At 42.1% G+C, this 22319-nt stretch overlaps 1 protein-coding gene across 10 annotated transcripts in view; it reads left to right on the top strand.

Moving 5' to 3' along the window:
- The first annotated feature begins 4933 nt into the window (after positions 1-4933).
- The window catches only part of TMX3 (thioredoxin related transmembrane protein 3), an 80538-nt gene continuing 63152 nt past the window's right edge, over positions 4934-22319 (top strand). For 3 of the 10 annotated variants that reach the window (XM_037892899.2, XM_043539925.1, XM_037892898.2), the window contains exons 1-5: positions 5167-5311; positions 6717-6771; positions 11259-11298; positions 13232-13355; positions 19360-19405. In XM_037892899.2, the coding sequence (XP_037748827.1) occupies positions 5269-5311; positions 6717-6771; positions 11259-11298; positions 13232-13355; positions 19360-19405 (308 nt within the window). In that variant the 5' untranslated portion in view covers positions 5167-5268. Of the gene's footprint in view, positions 5312-5407; positions 5638-6716; positions 6772-11258; positions 11299-13231; positions 13356-19359; positions 19406-22319 lie in introns of those variants that run through there. The other 7 variants (XM_037892897.2, XM_037892900.2, XM_043539926.1 and 4 more) reach the window with 4 other exon arrangements.

Raw genomic sequence — 22319 nt, 5'->3', positions numbered from 1 at the left:
GTCTTTGCATCGGTCTTCTCTGCAGAAGATATGAGGGAGATTCCCAAACTTGAGCCATTCTTTTTTAGCTGACAAATCTGAGGAACTGTTGTAATGCCAATTTTTAAAAAAGGCTCCAGAGGCAATTACAGGCTAGTAAGCCTAACTTCAGTACTAGGCAAATTGGTTGAAACTACAGTAAAGAACAGAATTATCAGCTACAAAGATGAACATGATTTGTTAAGGAAGAGCCAACACTTTTGTTGGCTTTTGTAAAGATAAATCATGCCTCAAACTATTAAAATTCTTTCAGGAGGTCAACAAATGTGTGGACAAAGGTTATCCAGATAAAGTTACACCCATGCTTAAGTATTTTCAGAACTGGATTCTATGAGAGCTATTAAATCTGAGATCCTAGATGAGCAGACAGAAAGCTACACAAAAGAAAGAAAAAGACAAATTCCTTATTCTTAGAACAAATACAAAATGCTCCTGTCATAAATATAAAGGGAAGGGTAACCACCTTTCTGTATACAGTGCTATAAAATCCCTCCTGGCCAGAGGCAAAACCCTTTCACCAGAGGCAAAACCCTTTCACCTGTAAAGGGTTAAAAAGCTAAGATAACCTGGCTGGCACCTGACCAAAATGACCAATGAGGAGACCAGATACTTTCAAATCTGGGCGGGGGGGAACAAAGGGTCTGACTGTCTGTGTGATGCTTTTGCCGGGAACAGATCAGGAACGTAGCCTTACAACTGTTAGTTAGTAAGTAATCTACCTAGAAATGCGTTAGATTTCCTTTTGTTTAATGGCTGGTAAAATAAGCTGTGCTGGATGGAATGTATATTCTTGTTTTTGTGTCTTTTGTAACTTAAGGTTTTGCCTAGAGGGATTCTCTATGTTTTGAATCTGATTACCCTGTAAGGTATTTACCATCCTGATTTTACAGAGGTGATTCTTTTACCTTTTCTTCAATTAAAATTCTTCTTTTAAGAACTTGATCGATTTTTCATTGTTCTTAAGATCCAAGGGTTTGGGTCTGTGTTCACCTGTACCAATTGGTGAGGATTCTTATCAAGCCTTCCCCAGGAAAGTGGGTGTAGGGCTTGGGGGGATATTTTGGGGGAAAGATGTCTCCAAGTGGGCTCTTTCCCTGGTCTTTGTGTAAGACGCTTGTTGGTGACAGCATACGGTTCAAGGCAAGGCAAAGTTTGTACCTTGGGGAAGTTTTTAACCTAAGCTGGTAAGAATAAGCTTAGTGGGTCTTTCATGCAGGTCCCCACATCTGTACCCTAGAGTTCAGAGTAGGGAAGGAGCCTTGACAAGCCCCTTGTGTTTAAAGAAGACCAAGGTGTACATGATTGCAGAAGCAGAATTTGGCTCTGAATGTAAAACGCAACAATAACATTAAAACTGGAAGAATAAGATTTCTGTAGCTTCAGTAATGCGCAAAAAGCTCTTTGACCACATCTATATCAAGGCATAAAGTATGTTGCTTCCACTTTAAATATAACGTAAACAAAACGGAACCTGGTCTGTCTAAAAGGACCACTGTCACATTAATTCAATAACTATTTGTCCATTCCCAGTTTCTTCTGTATGGTTTTCCACTCAGGAACTGATGAGGTAAATTCTTTCCATTGTCTCAATCTAGAAATTGGCCATCATAGGATCAAAACAAAGGTCAGTTCTGATAGTGCCAGGCATGCACTGATGTTGCTTGGCTAAAGGCTATAGAAAATGGAAATTGAAGGCCACAGGAGTTCTGCATATTTAGCGAATAGTAAGCTCTCTGATACAGTCACTGGTTAGTAAATAATAATTGGCTGGTTTTTAAGTTTAAAGATGAACACAAAATTGTGTTTATGAAAGGTTGTCATCATGACAAAAGATCTGTTGTGTTGTGCTGTTTAATATTTAAATCAAACTTGGAATGAGAACCATAGTTTGAGAGTCAGGAACTCTTGAGTTCTAATGTCTATTCTGATATTGCCATCCCCTGTTCTTGAACAAGTTGCTTAGGCCTATATTTTCAGAAGTGGCTAATAATTTTGAGTAGGGTTGCCACATGCCCAGTTTTCGACCAGAAAGTCTGGTCGAAAAGGGGACCTGTCAGTGTCCGGTCTGCACAGCCGGGGCCGCCTCCTACCTGCATCTAGTGGGCAGGCAGTTTCCGCATCAGGCCACAGCTCCGGGGCAGAAGGAGCCCAGTGTGGGTGTGGAGAGGGAGGCGGATAGGAGCCAGGTACGAAGAAGGGGGAGGGGTGAGAGCAGTGAGTGGGGGATGGGGACAGGGGGAGAGGAGTGAACGGGGGTGGGGCCTTGGGGGAAGAGGCAGCACAAGGGGTGGAGCCTCACAGAAGAGGCAGGCAGGGCTAGAGCCTCCAGTGGGAGAGGTGGGACAGGGGGGCGGGGCATGGGGGTCTTGTTGTCTACAATTAGAAAGTTGGCAACCCTAATTTTGAGTGTCCAACTTGCCACACTTCAGAAGTTATGAGCACCCAACAACTCCAGTTGAAGTTAATGACGGTTTCAGATGCTCAGTACCCCTGAAAATCAGGCCCGAGACATCCCAAGCTGGACCCTCCAAACCAAGGCATTCATAATTAGTGCTTAGAAAATTTAGGTCTTAATCTGTCTCCTAGATCTGAGTTAAATGTTTTACCCAAAACTACGCCACACTTGAATTCTGTCTGTTGTTTGTAAATTGTTTGTAAGGATTTTACAAATTTTTTTGTTGCAAAAGATCTGTTTGTTTAACCAATAAATAAATGCATAAACAAACAACTTCCCCCATGTTTGAATTACATTTTGGATTTGAACTTGACTCATTAGGATGAAGGAAGGCACATAGTATATCTTGTATGCCTGTGTGTTTCGAGTTACATATCTACTTTTGAGAACTCTCTGAGAAGAAGGAGTCTTCCAAGATGCAGTCCCCAGCTGGGCTTTGAAACCCTAGACTTAATGGGAGAGGTTGCAGGCGAGTGAGCCTAGGAATTGAACCACAGGTCACAGACTGTGGCACTCTGAACCTTAGGGGAGAGGACAAAAGGTGCTTTTCGGAGAGATGGACAGTAGTTATTAAATTAGGCCTCCGGAAAAGTGGTCTGCAGACCCTGTTTATTAAGTTCCATTTGGTTATATCTGTGGAAATCCATTAAAGACAATGAGGGTTGAACAAGTGTCACTGATGGTTTATTTGGCCCTTTATTACTGATGGTGATGCATGAAAAGAAAAGAACCCAGCTCATATCTTAGTTTAAATTTGTAAGGCTGGTAATAATAATAATAATTAATAATCCTCAAATTAGAAATGAACACAATCGATGTGGTGTGATTGAATAATTTATGGGGAACTTTCATGAATAATAATATGCTAATGTTTATATTTTACAAAGAAAACAGGAACAGAAGTTATTACTTATATTCAGAAGGGGACTAATTGTAAAACAGAGTTAGGGTCAAAAATGATTCTGTAGGGAAATATGATTTATTATTTATCACCTAGAAGCCCCAATCACGGAAGAGGACCCTATTGTGATAGGAACTCTGAACATATATACAGTGAAAAGATGGTCCCTTACTCAAAAAGCTTACAAACTCAGTAAAAGATGACACAACAGCTGCTTAGAAGAAGGCAGTGAGGGGAAGAGTACAAATTAGCAATGAGATGATGATTAGCATAATAAGCAGATCACCAATGGTTTATCCATGCTCTAATCCTCATGCACATTAGAGCTAGATCATGATTATATCTGCCCTGAAAAGGGACAATGTGTTGTTATGCTGTCCGACAGGAACCCTGGAGGCAGTCTAGAGAGGAAGTAACCTGAGCCGAATTTATATCTAGCAGAGCATATGCTGTTCTCTATGTAATGACAGTAAGTTTCCTGCTTTTCACTCCTGTTAATATTCCAGGATAAATAAGAGAGAAAGCTATATTTTCCTCTGGTTTGTGAATTGTTGTTGGAATTGTTAAACAAGGCCCAGAACTACAAAGACTTAGGCTGTTTGCCAGAAGCTGGGAATGGGCGACAGGAGATGGATCACTCGATGACTACTTGTTCTGTTTATTCCCTCTGGGGCACCTGGCATTGGCCGCTGTTGGAAGACAGGATACTGGGCTAGATGGACCTTTGGGCTGACCCAGTATGGCCGTTCTTATGTTCATGCTGCAGTGCAGCTGTAGCATAGATACTTACCACAGTAAGTCCGCCCTCTAGAGAGTTTACAGCAGTGCAAGTGCACAGATGTGGCTGCACCGCTGTCTGCTCTCTATGGTAGCCACTCTAAGCCCATGGGAGAGAGCTCTCTCCTTTACTTAATCAAACCACCCCCAGCAAGCAGCCACAGCTATGTCGGTGGGAGAAGCTCTCCACACGTGGGTGTAACTTATGTCACTTGGGGGTGGCTTCAGCACTGGGCCCCAGTGAATCTAACAGCGGCCCTGGTGACCCCATTAAAACAGGGTTTCAACACCCACAGTTGGAGAGCTGCTGTGCAGCAGCTTCCCATTTTTTGCTGGAGCCCACTTTGCCCTGTAAAGTTGGGCACCCTTGCTCTCTCAGAAATGTTTCATCTCCTTTCTCGGACTGACCTGCCCATCATGGGTTCTGACTTTTCTTTTTAAAGACGTCTCAGTGAAAAGTGGATTTTTTAACTAATACAAACTCCACTGCGGTGTCTAAAACCAAACCAGCACAGCCGTGCGCAGGGGTGCTGCCGGAACAATCTGTACAGTCGGGGGTGCAGTGGGAACCCAGAGTGCCTGTGAACCTGAGCCCCAGCAGCGGCGCAATGCAGAGAGGGGAGCGCTCACGGGCAGCAGTACGGGGAAGGGACGGTTTAGTTCTTGCTGAGCCGGAGCGCGGCTCGGCAGGGGGCGAGGAGTCCGCTCTCAGCTGCGTGCGTTGCCGCAGACGGGCCTCACGTTAGCGGCGTGCGCGTGATTTTGGCGACCAGCGCCCGCTGCCATTAGGCGGTCCCAACGCTGGGTGGGGGTGGGGGGTGTCTCTGCCCTGCCCCCCCCAAGCCGGCTGGCGGGGAGCCCGCGCACCCAGAAGAGCGCAGCAGCCGGCAGAACCGGCTCGCGCTGGGCGTTCGGAGTGGAACGGTCTCTGCGGGGGCGTGGCCGGAGGTCCTGACCGCCGCCTCTCTTTCCCTAACCCGCCCCCCCCGCCGTTCTTTCTGCGCTTGCGCGGGGGGCGTCTGCCGGGGCGCCGCGTGCGCTTTGGTTTCCCCTGCCGGCCGGAAGTTGTGCTGCCTTCCCGAGTGCTTCTGTCAACATGGCCGCGGCGAGCGGGCGGCGCCGGCTTATCTGGGCAGCAGGTAAACCCGGGGGCGCGTCATTCCCCGCGCCGCGGCCCGCCAGCGGGGGGAGGGGCAGGGAAAGGGGATGCGCGCGCGCGTGGGGAGCTCGTGGCTGGGCCGTGGGGGGAGGGTCTTTGCGGGAGCGGATGTTAGGAAGACCGGGGGGGGGGAGGAGGAGGTTTGGGGGCAGGAGTCATTGCCCCAAAGCTCCTTGCAGGCGGGAAGGCTGAGGGATGAGAGGGGAGAGAATCGGGTTGTGGGTCTGTTGCGGGGAGGGGGACGAGGCGGGGCAAAGACCCTCCGAATAAGAGTGGTCGGACCAAGCATGATGCAAAGCAGGCGGGGTAAATTCACTAGCTCAGTGGTTTTCAACCTTTTTTTCTGGGGACCCAGTGGAAGAAAATTGTTGATGTCCGCGACCCAGCAGAGCTGGGGATGAGGGGTTTGGGGTGTGGGAGGTTACTTGGTTATTTCTGATTTCCTTATAGGGGTTGGAGTGAGGGCTGCGGGGTGGGGCTGGGAATGAGGGGTTCAGAGTGTGGGAGGGGGCTCTGGGCTGGGGCCCAGGATGAGGGATTTGGGGGTGCAGGAGGGGCTCCAGGTTTGGAGGGGGCTGAGGGATGGGGCAGGGGTTTAGGATGTGGGAGGGGTCAGGGCTCTGGCCTTGGGGTGCAGACTCTGGGATGGGTGCAGGGAGGGCTTCCGGGTTCGGGGTGGGGGGGCTCAGGGCTGGGGCGTAGGCTTACCTTTGGCGACTCCCGGTCAGCGGCGAAGTTAGGGTGCAGAGGCAGGCTTCCTGCCTGTCCTGGCACCGCAAATTGCACTGTACCCTGGAAGCAGCCAGCAGCAGGTCCGGCTCCTAGGCGGAGGTACGCAAGCAGTTCTGCATGGCTCTCGCTTGCAGGCCAATGGCAGCACGGAGCCGGTGCTCGGGGCAGGCGAGAGCCGTGCAGAGCCGCTTGCGGAGCCCATGGCCACCCTGCCTAGAATCCGGACCCGCTACTAGCCACTTCCGGGGTGCAGCGTGGTGTTGGAACAGGTAGGCACTAGCCTTCCTTAGCTGGGCAGCACTAGCCTTCCTTAGCTGGGCAGCACTGCCAACGGGACTTTTAACGTCCTGGTCGGTGGTGCAGACCAGAGCCGCTAGTGTTCCTGAGTGCTGAACAAGGCGACCCAGTGCCTTATATGCCGCGACCCAGTACTGGGTCATGACCCGAACTTTGAAAAATACTTCTCTAGATTATTTCCATAAGTATGGGGCACATTAGAGGTGCCAGCAGTGCGCCCCTATGATAAAGCGTAAGGGGTGAAGGGATCAATTGGAGGGGACAGTAGTGACAATGAATTAATCAGAGTAAATGCCATTACCCTGTCCTGCAACCTACTTACTACTTTTCCTGCCCTCTCCCCTTTTTTCTGGTAGCTGCTGCACTTGTCTTGACTTTAGATGCAGCTTTTGTGGAAGACTTAGATGACTCGTAAGTACTCCTATTTTATTGTCACATGAAATGTTGCCTAGGTGTTTCTTTGTTTGTTTTCCTGGTTCTGCTCCTTTCTTGCTTTGGTGCTCTGTGGTATTACTCTGATGAAAATGCTGAATAAGTGTTGTTTCTTTCTCAGCAACCGTGAAATGCATGAAAGAAAAGGATGTGGTTTGTATAAATAGTACCTCATAACTAGTAAGTTGAAGCACAATGAGCATGGCTTAGCTTTGCAAAGGCTGCGTGTTGTTTTAAGAGGCTGTGAATAGGGATCACCATTTTGGAAGACTGAAGAATAAGAGACTAAATAGACACAGTAATAAATATGCTTTTTTCCTCCCGTGTTTCTAACTATGGCAGTGCGTTCAAATCTGGTCAAGGGTTGTAGTGAGGAAGAAGCACATTTTCATAGCTAGAGAATTTTTGTAAAACATCTGTTAAAGAAAAGCACTGCTTGGTTTCTATGTTTTTAGTAGAAGTTTCCTACAGTATCTGCAAGTCTTTAGTGAATTGTGCAAATATCTGTATTTGAAAGTGTTGACAACTTCTAGTTCAGTGCCCTTGGAAACTTAATTTAATAAGCTTGAGTTGTCCAAATGTGTATGTTGTGGTTCTTTATCAAACAAGTGCTAGTATAGGGCCACAAATCTGTGGCATATCTGCATATAAATAACTGGAAAGTATGAAGGGTAAACATTTTCAGTTTATGTCAAAAGTCCAGCAGCAGGTACTAGTGCATATACAGCAAAGATTTATGAAAGTAGATTATGGGTGAAAGCTTTGCATAGTTTTCATTGATTTGAATTATATTAGTTCATAGAGGTCCCATTTGGGTAGCCTGGCATTATACAAACACATGGTAATAATAGGTCCTTATCCCAAAGAGCTTACAACCTAATTATATGAGAGAGAAAAAGGATGGTAGGGGAAACAAGTGAAATGACACAGCAGGCCAGTGGCAGAGGTGGGAATAGAAACTAGGTCTCTAGACTCTCAGTCTATTAGATCACTCTGCTTCAGTGTACTAGTTCCTTAAAAAGCGGTATCTGCTGATAAAGTACTTAGCTGAAGATGGAAGAATTTTGTATTCAAAAACAGGTACATGTGGCCTAAAAACAGCATCTGTAGGAAGTTCTGTAAATGTACATGTCAGTAACCTCCATTTCCCCAATCCCTGTTATCTATATTAGGTTCTCTATCATACACATTTATCAGATGTCTGTAGATCAGGGGTGGGCGCCTGTCAAACCTTTTAATCCAGCCCTCGAGTGCCTCATTTCTGACCCCACCCCAGAGCTCGCACCCCCAGCTGGAACCCTCACCCCCTCCCACACCCCAACCCCCAATTTCATACGCATTCATTGCCCATCATACAATTTCCATACCCAGATGTGGCCCTCAGGCCAAAAGGTTTGCCCGACCCTGCTGTAGATTAGTAAATTACCAGGCTGTAGCACATGCTACTCTTGCTGCTTGATTTACATCCAGCCATCTGTCCTATGACAACTTTAATTGGGTATTATGGAGTTATTCATGACCCTATATAATGCTATGTTGATATTTACATGGTCCTGAAAATACAGTATTATAATTTGGTTGTAAAAATTATCTCTGGGCTCAGATTTGGTTTATTATGTGTCAGGTCAGGAACACATATGTAGATGCTTCATAATTAAGGCTTTTTAAAAAGTTTGAAATAGTTTTTACATTGGGTTAAAATAATATTTTGCTTTTGCCTAATTCAGGCACTCACTGCTTATAATAGTATTTACTAGGGATTTATAAGGTTTAATGTTGGAAGTAACAGTCAATAATACTAATGTTGAAAAATTGCTACCTGCTACAGAGAATGTGCACTATCTCACAGGAATTTAGTCTAACACAAGTGACAATATGAATTTAAAATATCGACCATAATTTCTACCAAGGACTCCATAAAATGCATTTTCAAATTTCATACACATTTATAAAAGGTATCTTTGGCAAGGGGGAGTTTATATTATGTGATTCTTTCTTAGAAATTTAAACTAAATTAAGTTTAAATAATGTAAAACTGACAAAGATAAGAATATCAAAATATAAGTCTTCAGCTCTTATATTTTTGCCAGTCCATCTCTTAGTAAAAAAAGGACACTTAAATTCAGTTTAAAATTTACATTTTGTGTAAACAAGCTTTATAGAAGCTTAATTTGACATACTGGTTTAGATTCTATCGGTATCAATTGTTTCTCAACAAACACGTCCCTTCAGATAGTATAGCATTAAGAGCTTGAATGAGAAACTGACTTGACTTCCTTTATAGAGTGAGGAGGTGAGTGACACGGTACCTTTTTTTGGACCAGCTTCTGTTGGTGAGAGAGAGAGACTCTGTTTTGAGCTTACACAGAGCTCTTTTCAGGTCAAACTGAGAGAAATGAAAAAAGTAATATGGCATAAATAGTGCGAATAGTAACATAGGTTAAAATGATTTATAATATATCTTTGAAATTTCTTGTCTCTTTAGCCTCTTGTGAAGATGTTATTCGGTACTTAAAAAAGAAAAAAAAATGTGTGAGGGTAGCAGTCCAAGGTCTGAATGGGAAATTAAACTTGCTTATTGCATTGCATCCTGTTCTGTCCACTTTCTTGATTTTTGTGCCCTGCCATCCGCTGGTTTTTATTCACATCTTTGACTGTGTGCCTTAATATTCCGTATGAGCTAGAAGCAGAATGCTTTGGTTGCATAAGTAACATATATATGAAAAATGTCTGTAGTTGCTTTGGAGGTGGCAGGGATGGGTTCTTTGTCATATTTTCAGATTACAAGTTGCAGAGGATATATTCTAACTGCAAACAGAACCTGGGATCTGAAAATCAAACTGTTGATTTCTTCTTCTTGCATCATCACCAATGTTTAAGATTTCATAATTAGAGGTTGCCAACATATATTTAATGCACAAGGGACAATAGAATCCACTTATATCTTTCATTAGCTCTACAGTGCAAACAACAGTAAAATTGATTTTCAGTAAAATAAGTAGATAAGGCATGTGTGGCTAAAAAAACCTGCAAACATTTTGCATAGTTTCTTTAACATAATCAGGTATTTCAAATAGTCTTTCGACAGTTGTCATCATCATCTTTGTTTCATGTTTGGTTCTTTCAACAAACTGTTTGAACAGGTTGTACTAAATTCCCCCAGTCCCCTCCAGACATTTGAGCATGCATTTGCTCCAGTACCTCGGAGCAGAGGGCGAAATAAAGCATTTCAGCCATAACATTATGGCTGTGACAAAATATAGTTAAAAGATAGTACTTGTTAACACTTCAGCAAGCAAATGGTAAATCTTTTCTTTTCCCCTCCAAGCATTTGGTTAACTTCTTAAAACTTGCTTTTAAGGTTTCTTTTGATTATTTAAAACTAAAAGGTGAAAGGAGGGAAATCTAGGTGGTATAGTGAGTTAGGTAGCTCAGCCTCCTTCTCTGTAGGTGTATGAGATAAAACCATGTTCTAGATCATATGTGACTGTGGTGGTCTCATATTGCTTGCCTACAGCCATCAGAAAATCTCAGCTTACTTGCATTTAACCAAGTTCATCCCTTGTTTTCTTGCACCAGTTAGGTCCTAAATGTGTCGCTTCCAGGCCTGTGATCTGTCCCTTACAATGATCATTATGACTCAGATTTTACTCATCTGGTCTGACTTTCTGCCTAACACAAGCCATAGAACAAATGTGTTTTACACACCTAGATGCGTTTAGTGATCTTTCCTTGGGAGAAGCTTGGAGCTGTCGTAGCAAGGGCATTACTAACCAAAACTGAGATGTGCTGGCAGACTTCAGTAGGGAAGCCTATGCAATGCATGAATGTTGTTACCTTTGGATCTGATTGCTATTAGGTCCTCACTATCATAAACTGTAGTCTGTTCACAAATAACTTTCCAGTAAGTGCTCTCATTGTCATCTAATTGCAATGACAAGCAAAATAGACTCATAAATACATACAAAATTCAGCTTGTTAGGTACTTCATTTAAACCTATTATAATGTGTATTTCATAAGGACTTCCCTGGTAGCCATGTCATAGACTTCCAGTTCACATTCAACTTAATGCAAACTCTACAATACTGTTAAAACTAGTCAATTTGTTATCTTGTCAGTCATTACTCTAACATTAAATAAAGCCAGAAAATATAGATTAGTATTATTAGCTATCTTAACCATTTTTTCTTATTGTCATTTACCCTTACTTCAGTAGTTCTGGGATTTTTTTTTTTTATCGGAGGCAGTGGGTGTTGCTGGACTAATACAATACACTGCAGTGTGAAGTACACAAGGAATTTTAATAGTAAAATGCTGATGGGCTTAATATGCCTTCCATATTTTTGCTTTGATCTTCTCTTCCTTTTTTTCTAACCAGGTCCCAATATCCCCCTCCTTCAGAAACAAATAGTGTATTTGTTTGCTTGTGTATAGACATGTCACAAGCTGTGCTTTTCTTTTCTAGGTTTAAAGACAATCGTAAAGATGACATTTGGCTTGTAGATGTGAGTATGTGAGAAGTATTAAGATTCACACTTTGTTGAAACTTAACAGCTTTCCATTAGTTTCGTTTGAAAAATAAAAGAACCAGTATATACTACACAATGTTACAAAGCTGCTCAGTAATTTGAAATCAGAGTTTTTCTGTATCGTGGTGAAAAACGATTTGTTGTGTTCCATCTGCTGGTAGGATGGATAAGCTGTTTGTCTGCTGTGTACAGGATGGTCCAGGAATTGGTCTGCTTGCATTAAGCACTTACTGTTTTGCTTTGCATTTATAAAGTAATTTGATATTGGAGGAACTTTTTTTTTAAAGAGGAAAACTAACCCATAGCTGTATGTGCTAATGTGTGTACTTCAGATTTTAGCTCTTGTATCATGTTCATTGTTCAAAATTTATTTTACTGTCTAATATACTTGGAAAGTGTTATGTTCAGTATTCTCTAGTTCTAGGTTAGGTGTAGAACAGAAAATTGAATTCAAAGTAAGGTTTGTGCAACTGAATACAGTTGCCAAATAGCTCATATTAACCATATTTGTTGAGAAATAAGTGGCAAATTATATATAGTATCTTCTGAATCAGAAACTTCCACAAAGGCAAGACCAACCCCCTTCTCAACTGGGAAATCAATTTCCTGGGCCCGTGATCCTTCAGCACTGACTTCAGTGAGTGTAGGATTAAGTCCTTGGTAGGTAGGAGGATGGAAGGAATTCGTCCAGCTGCATCCTGGCTCTGAAGGAAATAGGAGTTGGTTCGCACTATGTGATGAGATATACAAACTAGAGAGCAAGGGGTTAAGGAACAGCTCTGGGCCCAGACAGTCCCGCCCAGTCATACCTGCTAAGCTCGTAAAAGCTGGAGGCAGTGCACTAAAAAGGAGAGCAGAGCAGTTCAGATGGAGGAAGCAGAGGGCTGCTCTGAAGGGAAAATAATGCCCAGGAGCTCATTCCCTGGGATCTGGCAACGCAGGCCTGTGCAAACTCATGTAGGAGAGGCAGGCGACTGAGATTGCAGGCCAGAGACTTGACTATAGTGAGTTATTTAGGAAACAAAAGTAGACTGGGTAGGAAGTGGTCGGGGGGGGGGGGGGGGCAGCGGCTTAGCATCCCGAGGTGTCAAGTGTAGCTGCCTACCACTATGCCCTGGAACAGCATAGTGGAGAGATGGACCTGGCTCCCCTACCCACTCCGAAAGGACATTACCATCCCAGGAGTCTTCACCTAGATGAGACACCGTCTGGAAAAGGCCTTGGCTATTCAAGGACCCACCCTCAACAAAGTTTCTGTGCTAAAGGGAAGGACCGGAAATCATTGGGGCAGGGACAGAGAAGAACTGGACTGTGTTTTCAAAGGGCAGGTGCTCTGCCAAATTCCCGCCTAACCATTTGGTGGTACTGTTAGTGATTGTGCAACTACTACACACTACTAAATGCAAATATTATAACATAAATGTTTATGGTTACAGGATATTTGCTCACTTGTGTTCAGCACCCTCCTTCCTTTCGAAATCTGAAGTCATGGTAATCTGCTTCTTGTTTTGAGATTTCCACCAAACAGGCTTCTCTGGCAGGCGATAGAGATGGCAAATAAATTAAACTTACCTTATATAAGCTTAAATTCCTTTATACTGATATCAATCTAGTCCCCCATCAAATACTATATCAAGGTGATGCATTTTTTCCCCCCCCAGGTACACTTTTTTTAGAAGATAAGATTGCATAGTCTGCTTCTGTCCTGTGACTTTTCATAGGCAAGAGCACTGCATTGAAGAGAAATATAAATTACTAGCAGGTTTTTCCTAAAAAAATAAAAATAAACCAAGAGAGGATTATCTGTTTGGCAACTTTTGTTGGTTTTCCAAATGTGTGGCTTGAAAGTTCCATGTTTATGTAGAGTTCACTGATTCTGTTTAATGCCACCCTTCTGACTTGTTTTCAGTTTTATGCACCTTGGTGTGGCCATTGCAAGAAATTGGAGCCTGTGTGGAATGAAGTTGGTGTAGAGATAAGAAGCAGTGGGTCTCCAGTAAAAGTTGGGAAGATGGATGCGACTTCCTATTCCAGTAAGTATGTGTTGTGTAGGCATAGTTTCATTGTCAACTAGTTTTGAAAATGAAATAGCCAGAAGGATTACTATTAAAAAAAAACTATATCATATAAACAAATGGATTTGTCTTGAAGGATCTGCTGGCTAAGTGTAGCAGTAAGTATCGAAGACGTGACTGTATCGTATCCCACTGTTAGTGACTTTTCAACTCATGCTGCTATGATTTACCTCTTCAACCGAAACCTCAGATCCTTATACACTTAAAACAAATAAGAAGAGAGGAGTAACCTCATAGAAGGCCCTGAAAAGTGCTATCTTTGGTACAAGTTTCTTTAATTTCTTTTTAAGGTGCTTGATCTGATTTACAGCGCCCACCATAATAAGATACAACTTGTCTGTTTTAGGTTCCTTACTTTACTGTTACTAGACCAAATAGATCTACTTGCACTTTCAGAATTGTAAAGTGCTTTCGCATGGTCAATCCTTAAGGTATTACACACATCTTGTTGAAATCATCGCCTCACTGGACAGCAGATTTCTGTCCACCTTTTCATTAAGCCTTCTCTTAAAAAGACACTGTCATCTTCAGTATTTGAAATTGATTAACTTAAAAAAATCCATGTTCTGTTTTTAAAAAACTGTTAAGAAAAAATATTTGTATTTTGTTTTCCTGCTATATTTAAAAGTGTCATTTTGGGCGTGCCAGATGGTAATAGCACCAGATGTCCTAGGGCTCCCCTTCCTCTCTGTGCACACACTTGCCTATTCTGATTTCACTTTTAGTTGTGCTGGTACACTTATTATAAATATACTCTTGCAAGGCCTATGGAAGAGTGTGCAGGAGAGCTTCCCTAGGGCTGTGCATGAAGATATCATTCTGCTTGTACTTGTGACAGATAGCGCAGCAGACGATGAAAATTGAAACTGTGCAAAGTGCCATCAAATGCAGAGTGTAACCAAATGAACAAAAATCTTTTTTCTAACCCTGGATTATTGTACAGTGTTTTCAAATGGAAGTGTGACTGTTTTTAAGTTGAAAATGTATTATTGGTTGGTTTTGTACTGTGATAATTCCCAAGAGTCCCAGTCATGATTGATTATGTGTGACCATATCATACTGATCAGTAGTTCTTAAAGCACATTATAAAGGAAGAAGGTATCGTTATCCCTGTTTTATAGAGAGGGAAATGGAGGCAGAGAGAGGTGAAGTGCCTTGATCAAGGTCACCCAGTTGGCTAGTGGCAGTTGGGAATGTAACACAGCTCTCTTGATTCCCAGTCAAGTGCTCTGCCTACTAGGCCACCTGAATAAGAGTTCCCATCCTGAAGTGCATATGCCTGTTAGGAGTCCAGTGTAGGATTGGGGCTTAAGCAGTTCTTTCATCCTTCAGTTCTCTTGTTTTCACTTTATTTTAATTTATTATACCTGTAGGAGAGGTGTTTCCAGACCATTTCTGAAGGGAGACATCGGAATTTTTGTCCAGCACTAGCGAGGTTGCAGTTCAGTTCCCATTCTTAGTCAAACAGGTGTGGCATTCGGAGTTAATGCCTCAAAATCTTGCCAGGGCTTAGTCTGAAAATTGGTAACTTCTTTGGTTGCTTAAAGTGGACATTGTACAGACATGAAACACATCAGTGAAGTTCACCAATATCCTAAATTGTTTTTAGGAGAATCTCTTTGCTAGGAAAGAGAATAATTGGGGATCTTCTTGGTAATGAGTGATGTTGCAAGCCATTCTAAACTATACAGATGAAGGGGGTAGTCTAGCTCACAGGAAGCTTGGGTAGTTTTTTAGAAGTGGATGGCTGTGCACAAGCCAGTGAATAGAGGGAAATGATGCAGCATTGGAGGAGAGAGAACATCAGATGTGTCCTCACAAGAAGAAAACATAAGCAGCAACTTGTGTTAAGGTATATATAGTGTTAAGCTAGTACTGAGCAGAAAGCTCAGTACAACATAGGGGTTTAATGGCTAAATACACAGACTCTTGGATCAGTTGCCATGAGTCTTAATAGGATTCTGACTTTGAAGTCCTCTTTAGCATATGCCAAATAAAACTCCCTCACACATCATGCATGGCTGCCTGCACCTAGGGGGCTGGCTATAGCACCATTTGTACATTGGCATACTAAGACTAGGTCAAATAGGGGATAGGGCTCTTTTTCCACAATGGAGAAGGGGATGTTAGTGCATCACAATGAGTCCACAGTCAATAGGGATGTGGAAAATCTTTTAGCATTGCTGTATGTCTCCACCATGGCATGTAGAAATTGAAAATTAATCTTGCGGGAAGAGGGGGATAGGAGATCAGCTGAAAACTAGCAAGAAACCTCCTACTCAAGAGCTTCTGGGTTTATTCATTCATTTTACAAGTATGTTGCTCTTGATCAGTTAATGCTGTTTTGGTAAGCACTCCAACAGCATAGAGTGTTACACAAATTAACTGCTATGGACACTTAAACAAAACACTCCTTACAACCAGTATCTCAAAACTTTGACTTTGCAATACTATCCTACCTTGTATGTAGAACCACAGTTCATTTTGCAGGTTTTATAGTTGGGGTAAAGGGACAGAGGACTACAATTTTCAGCTTCACCTCTCAACAACTCATTATCCTTATGGTGAAAAAGGTCTTGAAATAACAGCCCTACCACAAGCAAACACACCAGGTCCTTTGCAGGAATCATCTCTGGCTGTCCTAGAATGATGTAAACCTCTATTTAGATTCTGAAAGACTTCCGGGGTTGCCAGCTGCAGTAATTTAACAGATGAATAGGGATTTGAGGTAAGATTTTCAAGAGTGCCTATGTGCCTTAATCGCCTAAATCCTGTTTTCAAGGAAATTTAGGCTGTAATGTCAGGATTTACCAAGATATTTAGGTGCCTGAAGATGCAGATAGGCACCAAGCTGGATTTTCAAGTGTGCCTAAGCAATTAAATGGGATGATGAGGGTGGGAGGACCGGGGCTCTGAGGTGGCACCGAGCATTCTCTCCCTCAGGTGCTTGGCTGACTAGTTCTTGCTCATATGCTCAGGGTCTAACTTATTGCCCTATGTGAGCTTCGGAAGGAATTTTCCCCCAGCTCAGATGGATCCCTTCCTTTGTAGCATGTATCTTTAGGTGTTTATATACCATGGAAAATCTGTTCCTTAGGGCCTAAGTCTCTTTTAAAAATGGGACTTAGGAGCCGAGTTAACACCGGCACTTTTGATGATGTTATTTTTGCTGCTGATTTGCTAATTTCTTGAGGTAACATTGTTTGGATGGAAAATTGTGGTGCCCCTGTCCCATGTGAGTCAGCAGATACTTGCATTATCGTAGTTTCTAGGAGCCTCTGTTATCAGTCAGGACCTGTGTTGTGTTAGATGTTGTACAAATACAGAACAAATGACAGTCCCTACTCCAAAGAGTTTAAAGTATGAGACAGGACCAACAGGTGCAGACATATGGGGGAGTACAAGGAAACAATAACGCACTATTGGTTAGCGTAGTAGGCTGTGGCAAGCATCGTTTAGAGTAAAATCCCATACAAAATGAGCAGAGTGGAGGTATGGCCATTTAGATTTGGGGAAATATCCTGGAATTAGGTGGTAGTGACGGATATGGCATTCACTAAAACTCAGCGAGCTATTAAGAAGTACATGAAGCAGCCCAGATTGTTTGAGGTTAAGCTAAGAGCTTCAGATATAAGTATGCCAGCATATTGTTGACTGCAAGACATTTTTATCAATACATAATAGCCATGTTGACAATAAAGTAGACCTGGAAAAATGGCATTTTAACTACCTTTTCATGGCAGAGTAGTATTGCAAGCTTCCATGTCCTGAAAGATGCATAAAAAACTTAGGGAGTACTAAATCTCACTAGGAATGTAAAAGGTTAACCGGTCAACTGATTAACCGGTAAGCATTAGCCTTACTGGTTAACCCACCTTACCTGTTAACCCCAGGCCAAGCGGCCAACTCCAGTGGCCCTGCACCAGCTGGAGCAGCCCCAGCTGCACTGAGTGGTCAGAGTGGCACAGCCCCAGCTACGCCAGTGTATCGGCCCCAGCCGCTTAATCAGTTAACAGTTTAAACGACATTTTTAATTATGCATTTTTAATTATGTAAACGGTTAACTTTTTAAATGCTGTTTACATCCCTAAATCTCACTACTACTGAATTAGTCTTAATTTAAAACGGTGAGACAAAGGGGTGGGGGTGGAGGTGGAGATCTGGCTTCCTTAATAAGTCACATTCAGTGATACCCTCTTCTCCTAGGCTTTAACCGATCCCATAAAATGTAGTACAAAAAAGCCACTAAAGTATGGACACTAGAGCAAAAAGCATGTACAATGCTAGTGTTGCCAGTTTATTTGGTGTATTTTAAATTAAGCTCTGGTTTGTAGAGTCCTGTAATTATGTGAGAATCCTAGCTTTCATTTAAAAAGAAATAAGTTTCTAGCCCCCAGACTTGCAGAGAGAAGCTTAAAAATGTGCACTCTAAAGGCTTAGAACCAAATAAGCAAATAAAAAGAATTGGAATATACATATTTTTAAAAATCTCATGATTTATGGTTTATGTAAATCTCATGATTTTTTGAATGCACGACATTGGCAATACTATAATGCTTTGTGGGGCGGGGGGACCTAGTTGAGCACATGCGAAAACATGTTGCAGAGTGTCATACATTCTGGACAGCTGTGGTCCAGATGTGTTGATGTTGGTGGCTACCAGTGCTCCAGAGCCTCTCTCAGGGTCAAGAAGAACTTGTCTGTTCTCTTCCTTCTGCTGTAGCTGACACTGTCCCAAATAGGATTATGCTGCTTGCTCACAGCTGTGCAATGACCACATCAATTCTGGGGACTTGAACCACTACTGATACTAGTAGTACTGCTACTTAATTGCCCTGCACACTGTATACATAAATTTAGCCACATTAATGTGGCTGTGCATTTAATTTATCTCATTTTTGACAAAAATGACACAGACAGTACAAAAAATAGGAAATGCTGAGTTAAGGTGACACATGCTTCACAAAATAAACACACAGCCTTAAATCTGTCTCCACAAGGTTGCCCAGAGAACGTCAGACCTTCCCCGTCCTAAAAAAAAAATCTACCACTTTCTCAGTCTGCCAGAAATCTAAATCAGGACTACGGTTCATTGAGTCCCAACAGTATATTACATGGCATTTGTGTTGGACTGTGTATCGCTAACTAGTTGCTGTTGGTTTATAGAGATTACAATAGAAATATTGGTCTCACTACTATTCTTCATCAGCATGGTTTCAGTTAGGACGTTTACAGCACATTTGATTTCATGAACTTTACACAGGTTACAAGTATTTCCAACTTCCAGTAATAATATGACAAGCACCTTGAAAGGAATGGATTTAAGGTTATGAGAGAGGTGTCACCTTAAGCAGGCAATATAACATTTAACTTTTTTTTAGTTGAATAAATGTCATCAGGGTGAGAAACAATTCTTTGCTGCAACTAAACAGCATGTCCACTCAGCTTGACTACAGCTGTTTCTACACTGAATAGAGTAATGGCTGTGGCCCACTCTTCTCATCACTCCCATCTCCCTATGCAATGCGGGTTCAGGGACTGACTTTCCAGTAAAAGTCATAGTATAATGCTGTATCTGTCTGTGTTCCTTTACTACTCTGATCACCAAGGAATAGAAGCCTTTATTATCTGTCTGCTAAGACTGATAATAAGATAAAAGAATCTGGATATTTTTATAAGGCTTTTTAAAATATATATTTTGTGTGTTAGCTGACATGTATACATACTACTAGTGTGCACGTATGCTACGTTTTCATGACAGTGAGTCTGTAACATGTCTCCACTTAATTAATAAAATGACTAATTTAGTTCCAGTGATGATTGAAAATCAATTGATTTTGAGGTAAGAAAAATGATAACATATGCATGTTTTCGTTTAAACGGTATTTATTATACAAACCATTTAGTTCCTCTTTTGCATACGTGAGAGGAAAACAGAAACCTAACCAAATGTGTCTTTCAGGTATTGCCTCTGAATATGGAGTTAGAGGTTATCCAACAATTAAACTGTAAGTTGATCTTTCCTGTATTATATTTTTATATATCACTGTGATGGGTTCGGTCACAGAGACCCCCCCCGCCCCCCTTGGGACTGTTACCTGACGTGCTGAGATAACCTCTGAGCTCATTTTCCCTGCCAGTTTAGGACTCCAGAACTCTGCCTTGTTGAGCCAGACACACTAGCCTGCTGCAACACAGACCCAGGTCTGGTCCAAGCCCCCAAAGCTGCAGACTTTAACCAAAAACTGCTCAGCAGGTCACCTATCTCCAGCACCCAGACACCCAGTCCCCAATGGGATCCAAACCCCAAATAAATCTGCTTTACTCTGTATAAAGCTTATCCAGGGTAAACTGATAAATTGTCTGCCCTCCATAACACTGATAGAGAGAGATGCACAGCTATTCCCCCCCTTCCCCCCCCCCCCCCCCCAAGTATTAATCACTTACTCTGGGTTTACTAATAAACAAAAGTGATTTTATTAAGTACAAAAAGTAGGATTTGAGTGGTTTCAAGTGATAACAGACAGAACAAAATAAGTCACCAAGCAAAATAAAGCAAAAACACGCAAGTCTAAGCCTAATATATTAAAAAACTGTTTACAGGTAAAATCTGACCCTCAGAGATGTTGCAATAAGCTTGTTTCACAGACTAGACTTCTTCCTAGTCTGGGCCCAACCCTTTTCCCTGGTACAGTCTTTGTTAGTTGCCGCAAACATCTTATGAGAGAACCCTGAGTTTCCACCTAACTGGAAGCCTCCTTTGTTCTTTTCCACCCCTTTTATAGCTTTGGCACATTTGGAAACTTTGGTTTCTCTGGGTCCCCATCCCTCCTTCTAAATGGAAAAGTACCAGATTTAAGATAGATCTCATTACCAGGTGAAGTGGTCACATGTCGCTGTAAGATCTCATTCTTCATTACCCATGGGCTGGCCCACAGGCACACAGGAAGGCTTGCAAGTAAATAAACCATCCGCAACCAATTGTCCTAGTCAATGGGAGCCATCAAGATTCTAAATCGCTATTAATGGCCCACACTTTGCATAGTTACAATAAGACCTCAGAGTTATACTTCATATTTCTAACTTCAGATACAAGAATGATACATGCATACAAATAGGATGAACACACTCAGTAGATTATAAGCTTTGTGATACCTTACAAGAGACCTTTTGCGTAAAGCATATTCCAGTTACATCATATTCACATTCATAAGAATGTTTCCATAAAACATTATGGACTGCAACGTCACAATGGAGTTTGAGGTTATCCATCAATTAAGCTAGAAGTTGACCTTTTCTGCATTATATTTTTATATATAAATCCTCACTATCACTCACTTTCCTTTGTAAAAGGGGAACAAAAACCAAACGAATATACAGAAAAATCTTAACAGCTGATACCACTAAGAAGCAGGAAAAGAAAATGACAATTCATTTTGGAGCCAGTTTTGAATCAGTTACTACTGAACTGGATAATATTTTTTAAAAATTCTTTTGTTTACATTTAAGGTTCTTTGTTATGCTAAGCTTTTAAACAAGGTGGTGGCATAAGTAAGTCGAGTATTAATTAAGCTGAAACAAGCTTATATAATCATATAAACCATAGTCTCATAAAATATTGTTTAAAGGGACATAATGAACTTGAAATCTAGTAAATTTCAGTTGACAAATTAAACATAGTTTCAGGTATGAAACCTATACCTGAGTCACCCTGCCAATATTTGACTTTCTGATTGCATTTCCCCATTTTTAATGACTTTTCCGTCCCATATTGCTATGAGTAGGGCCTACCAAATTCACAGCCGTGAAAAAGTGTCACAGACCATGAAATCTGGTCTCCCTCCTGTGAAATCCGATCTTTTGTGTGCTTTTACTTTATACTATATAGATTTCACAGGGCATACCAGTTTTTCTCAAATTGGGGGTCCTGACCAAAAGGGAGTTTCATGGAGTTGCAAGGTTATTTTAGGGGGGTCACAGTATTACCACCCTTCTACACTGTCTTCAGAGCTGGGCAGCCGGAGAGCAGGGGCTGCTGGCCGGACGCCCAGCTCTGAAGGCAGCTCCCCACCAGCAGCATCCATACCATGCCATCCTTACTTCTCTGCTGCTGCTAACAGCGGCTCTCCCTTCAGATCTGGGGTCCCAGCCAGCAGCCCCCGCTCTCCAGCTGCCCAGCTCTGAAGGCAGCACTGCCACCAGCAGCAGCGCAGAAGTAAGGGTAGCAGTACCGCAACCCCCCTACAATAACCTTGTGATCCCCCCACAACTCCTTTTTTTTGGGTCAGGACCCCTACAATTACAACACTGTAACATTTCAGATTTAAATAGCTGCAATCATGACATTTACGATTTTTAAAATTCTGTGACTGTGAAATTGACCAAAATGGGCCATGAATTTGGTAGGGCCCGAGCTATGTGAGCCAGGGAAACTAACTGCTGTATAAGGTAAAAGGTGAAAGTGTCTGTACACACAATGGTATAAAGTAAAAACAGAAAACTGTATTTTTCTCTCAATTTTCAGGTGCAGTTATTAAAAATGAAAATTTGGGAAATGGTCAGACTTAGAATTCTTTATTTCCCCATGTGTGTTGCAATTATCAAAGGATTTGGATTGTCTTTAGTTATATTTCCAAAGGGCTGTGGCATTGAAATATTGTAGCTTGTTACAGGCTGCAGGTGAAAAACTTTGTTGTCATGAATATTCAGGCTCTGAAAATTGGTCTTAAGGACACCAAAAAATAATGTAACTGACCCAGATGGGTTCTCTTTTAAAGGAAATCCTGTTGTTCTTCACTGTCATAAATCCTACATGAATATTTTTTCTGATTTAATAAAAGCAAGTTAGATCCCACCCCATCAATTACATACAGTAACCTATTACAGTTTCTTGTCTGCCTCACTGGAGGGTGGATTAACTGA

Source organism: Chelonia mydas, chromosome 2 (assembly GCF_015237465.2).
Source record: "Chelonia mydas isolate rCheMyd1 chromosome 2, rCheMyd1.pri.v2, whole genome shotgun sequence".
Lineage (NCBI taxonomy): Eukaryota > Metazoa > Chordata > Testudines > Cheloniidae > Chelonia > Chelonia mydas.
The sequence above is the reverse complement of the archived record's forward strand: the minus strand, read 5'-3'. Positions and strand labels throughout refer to the sequence as shown.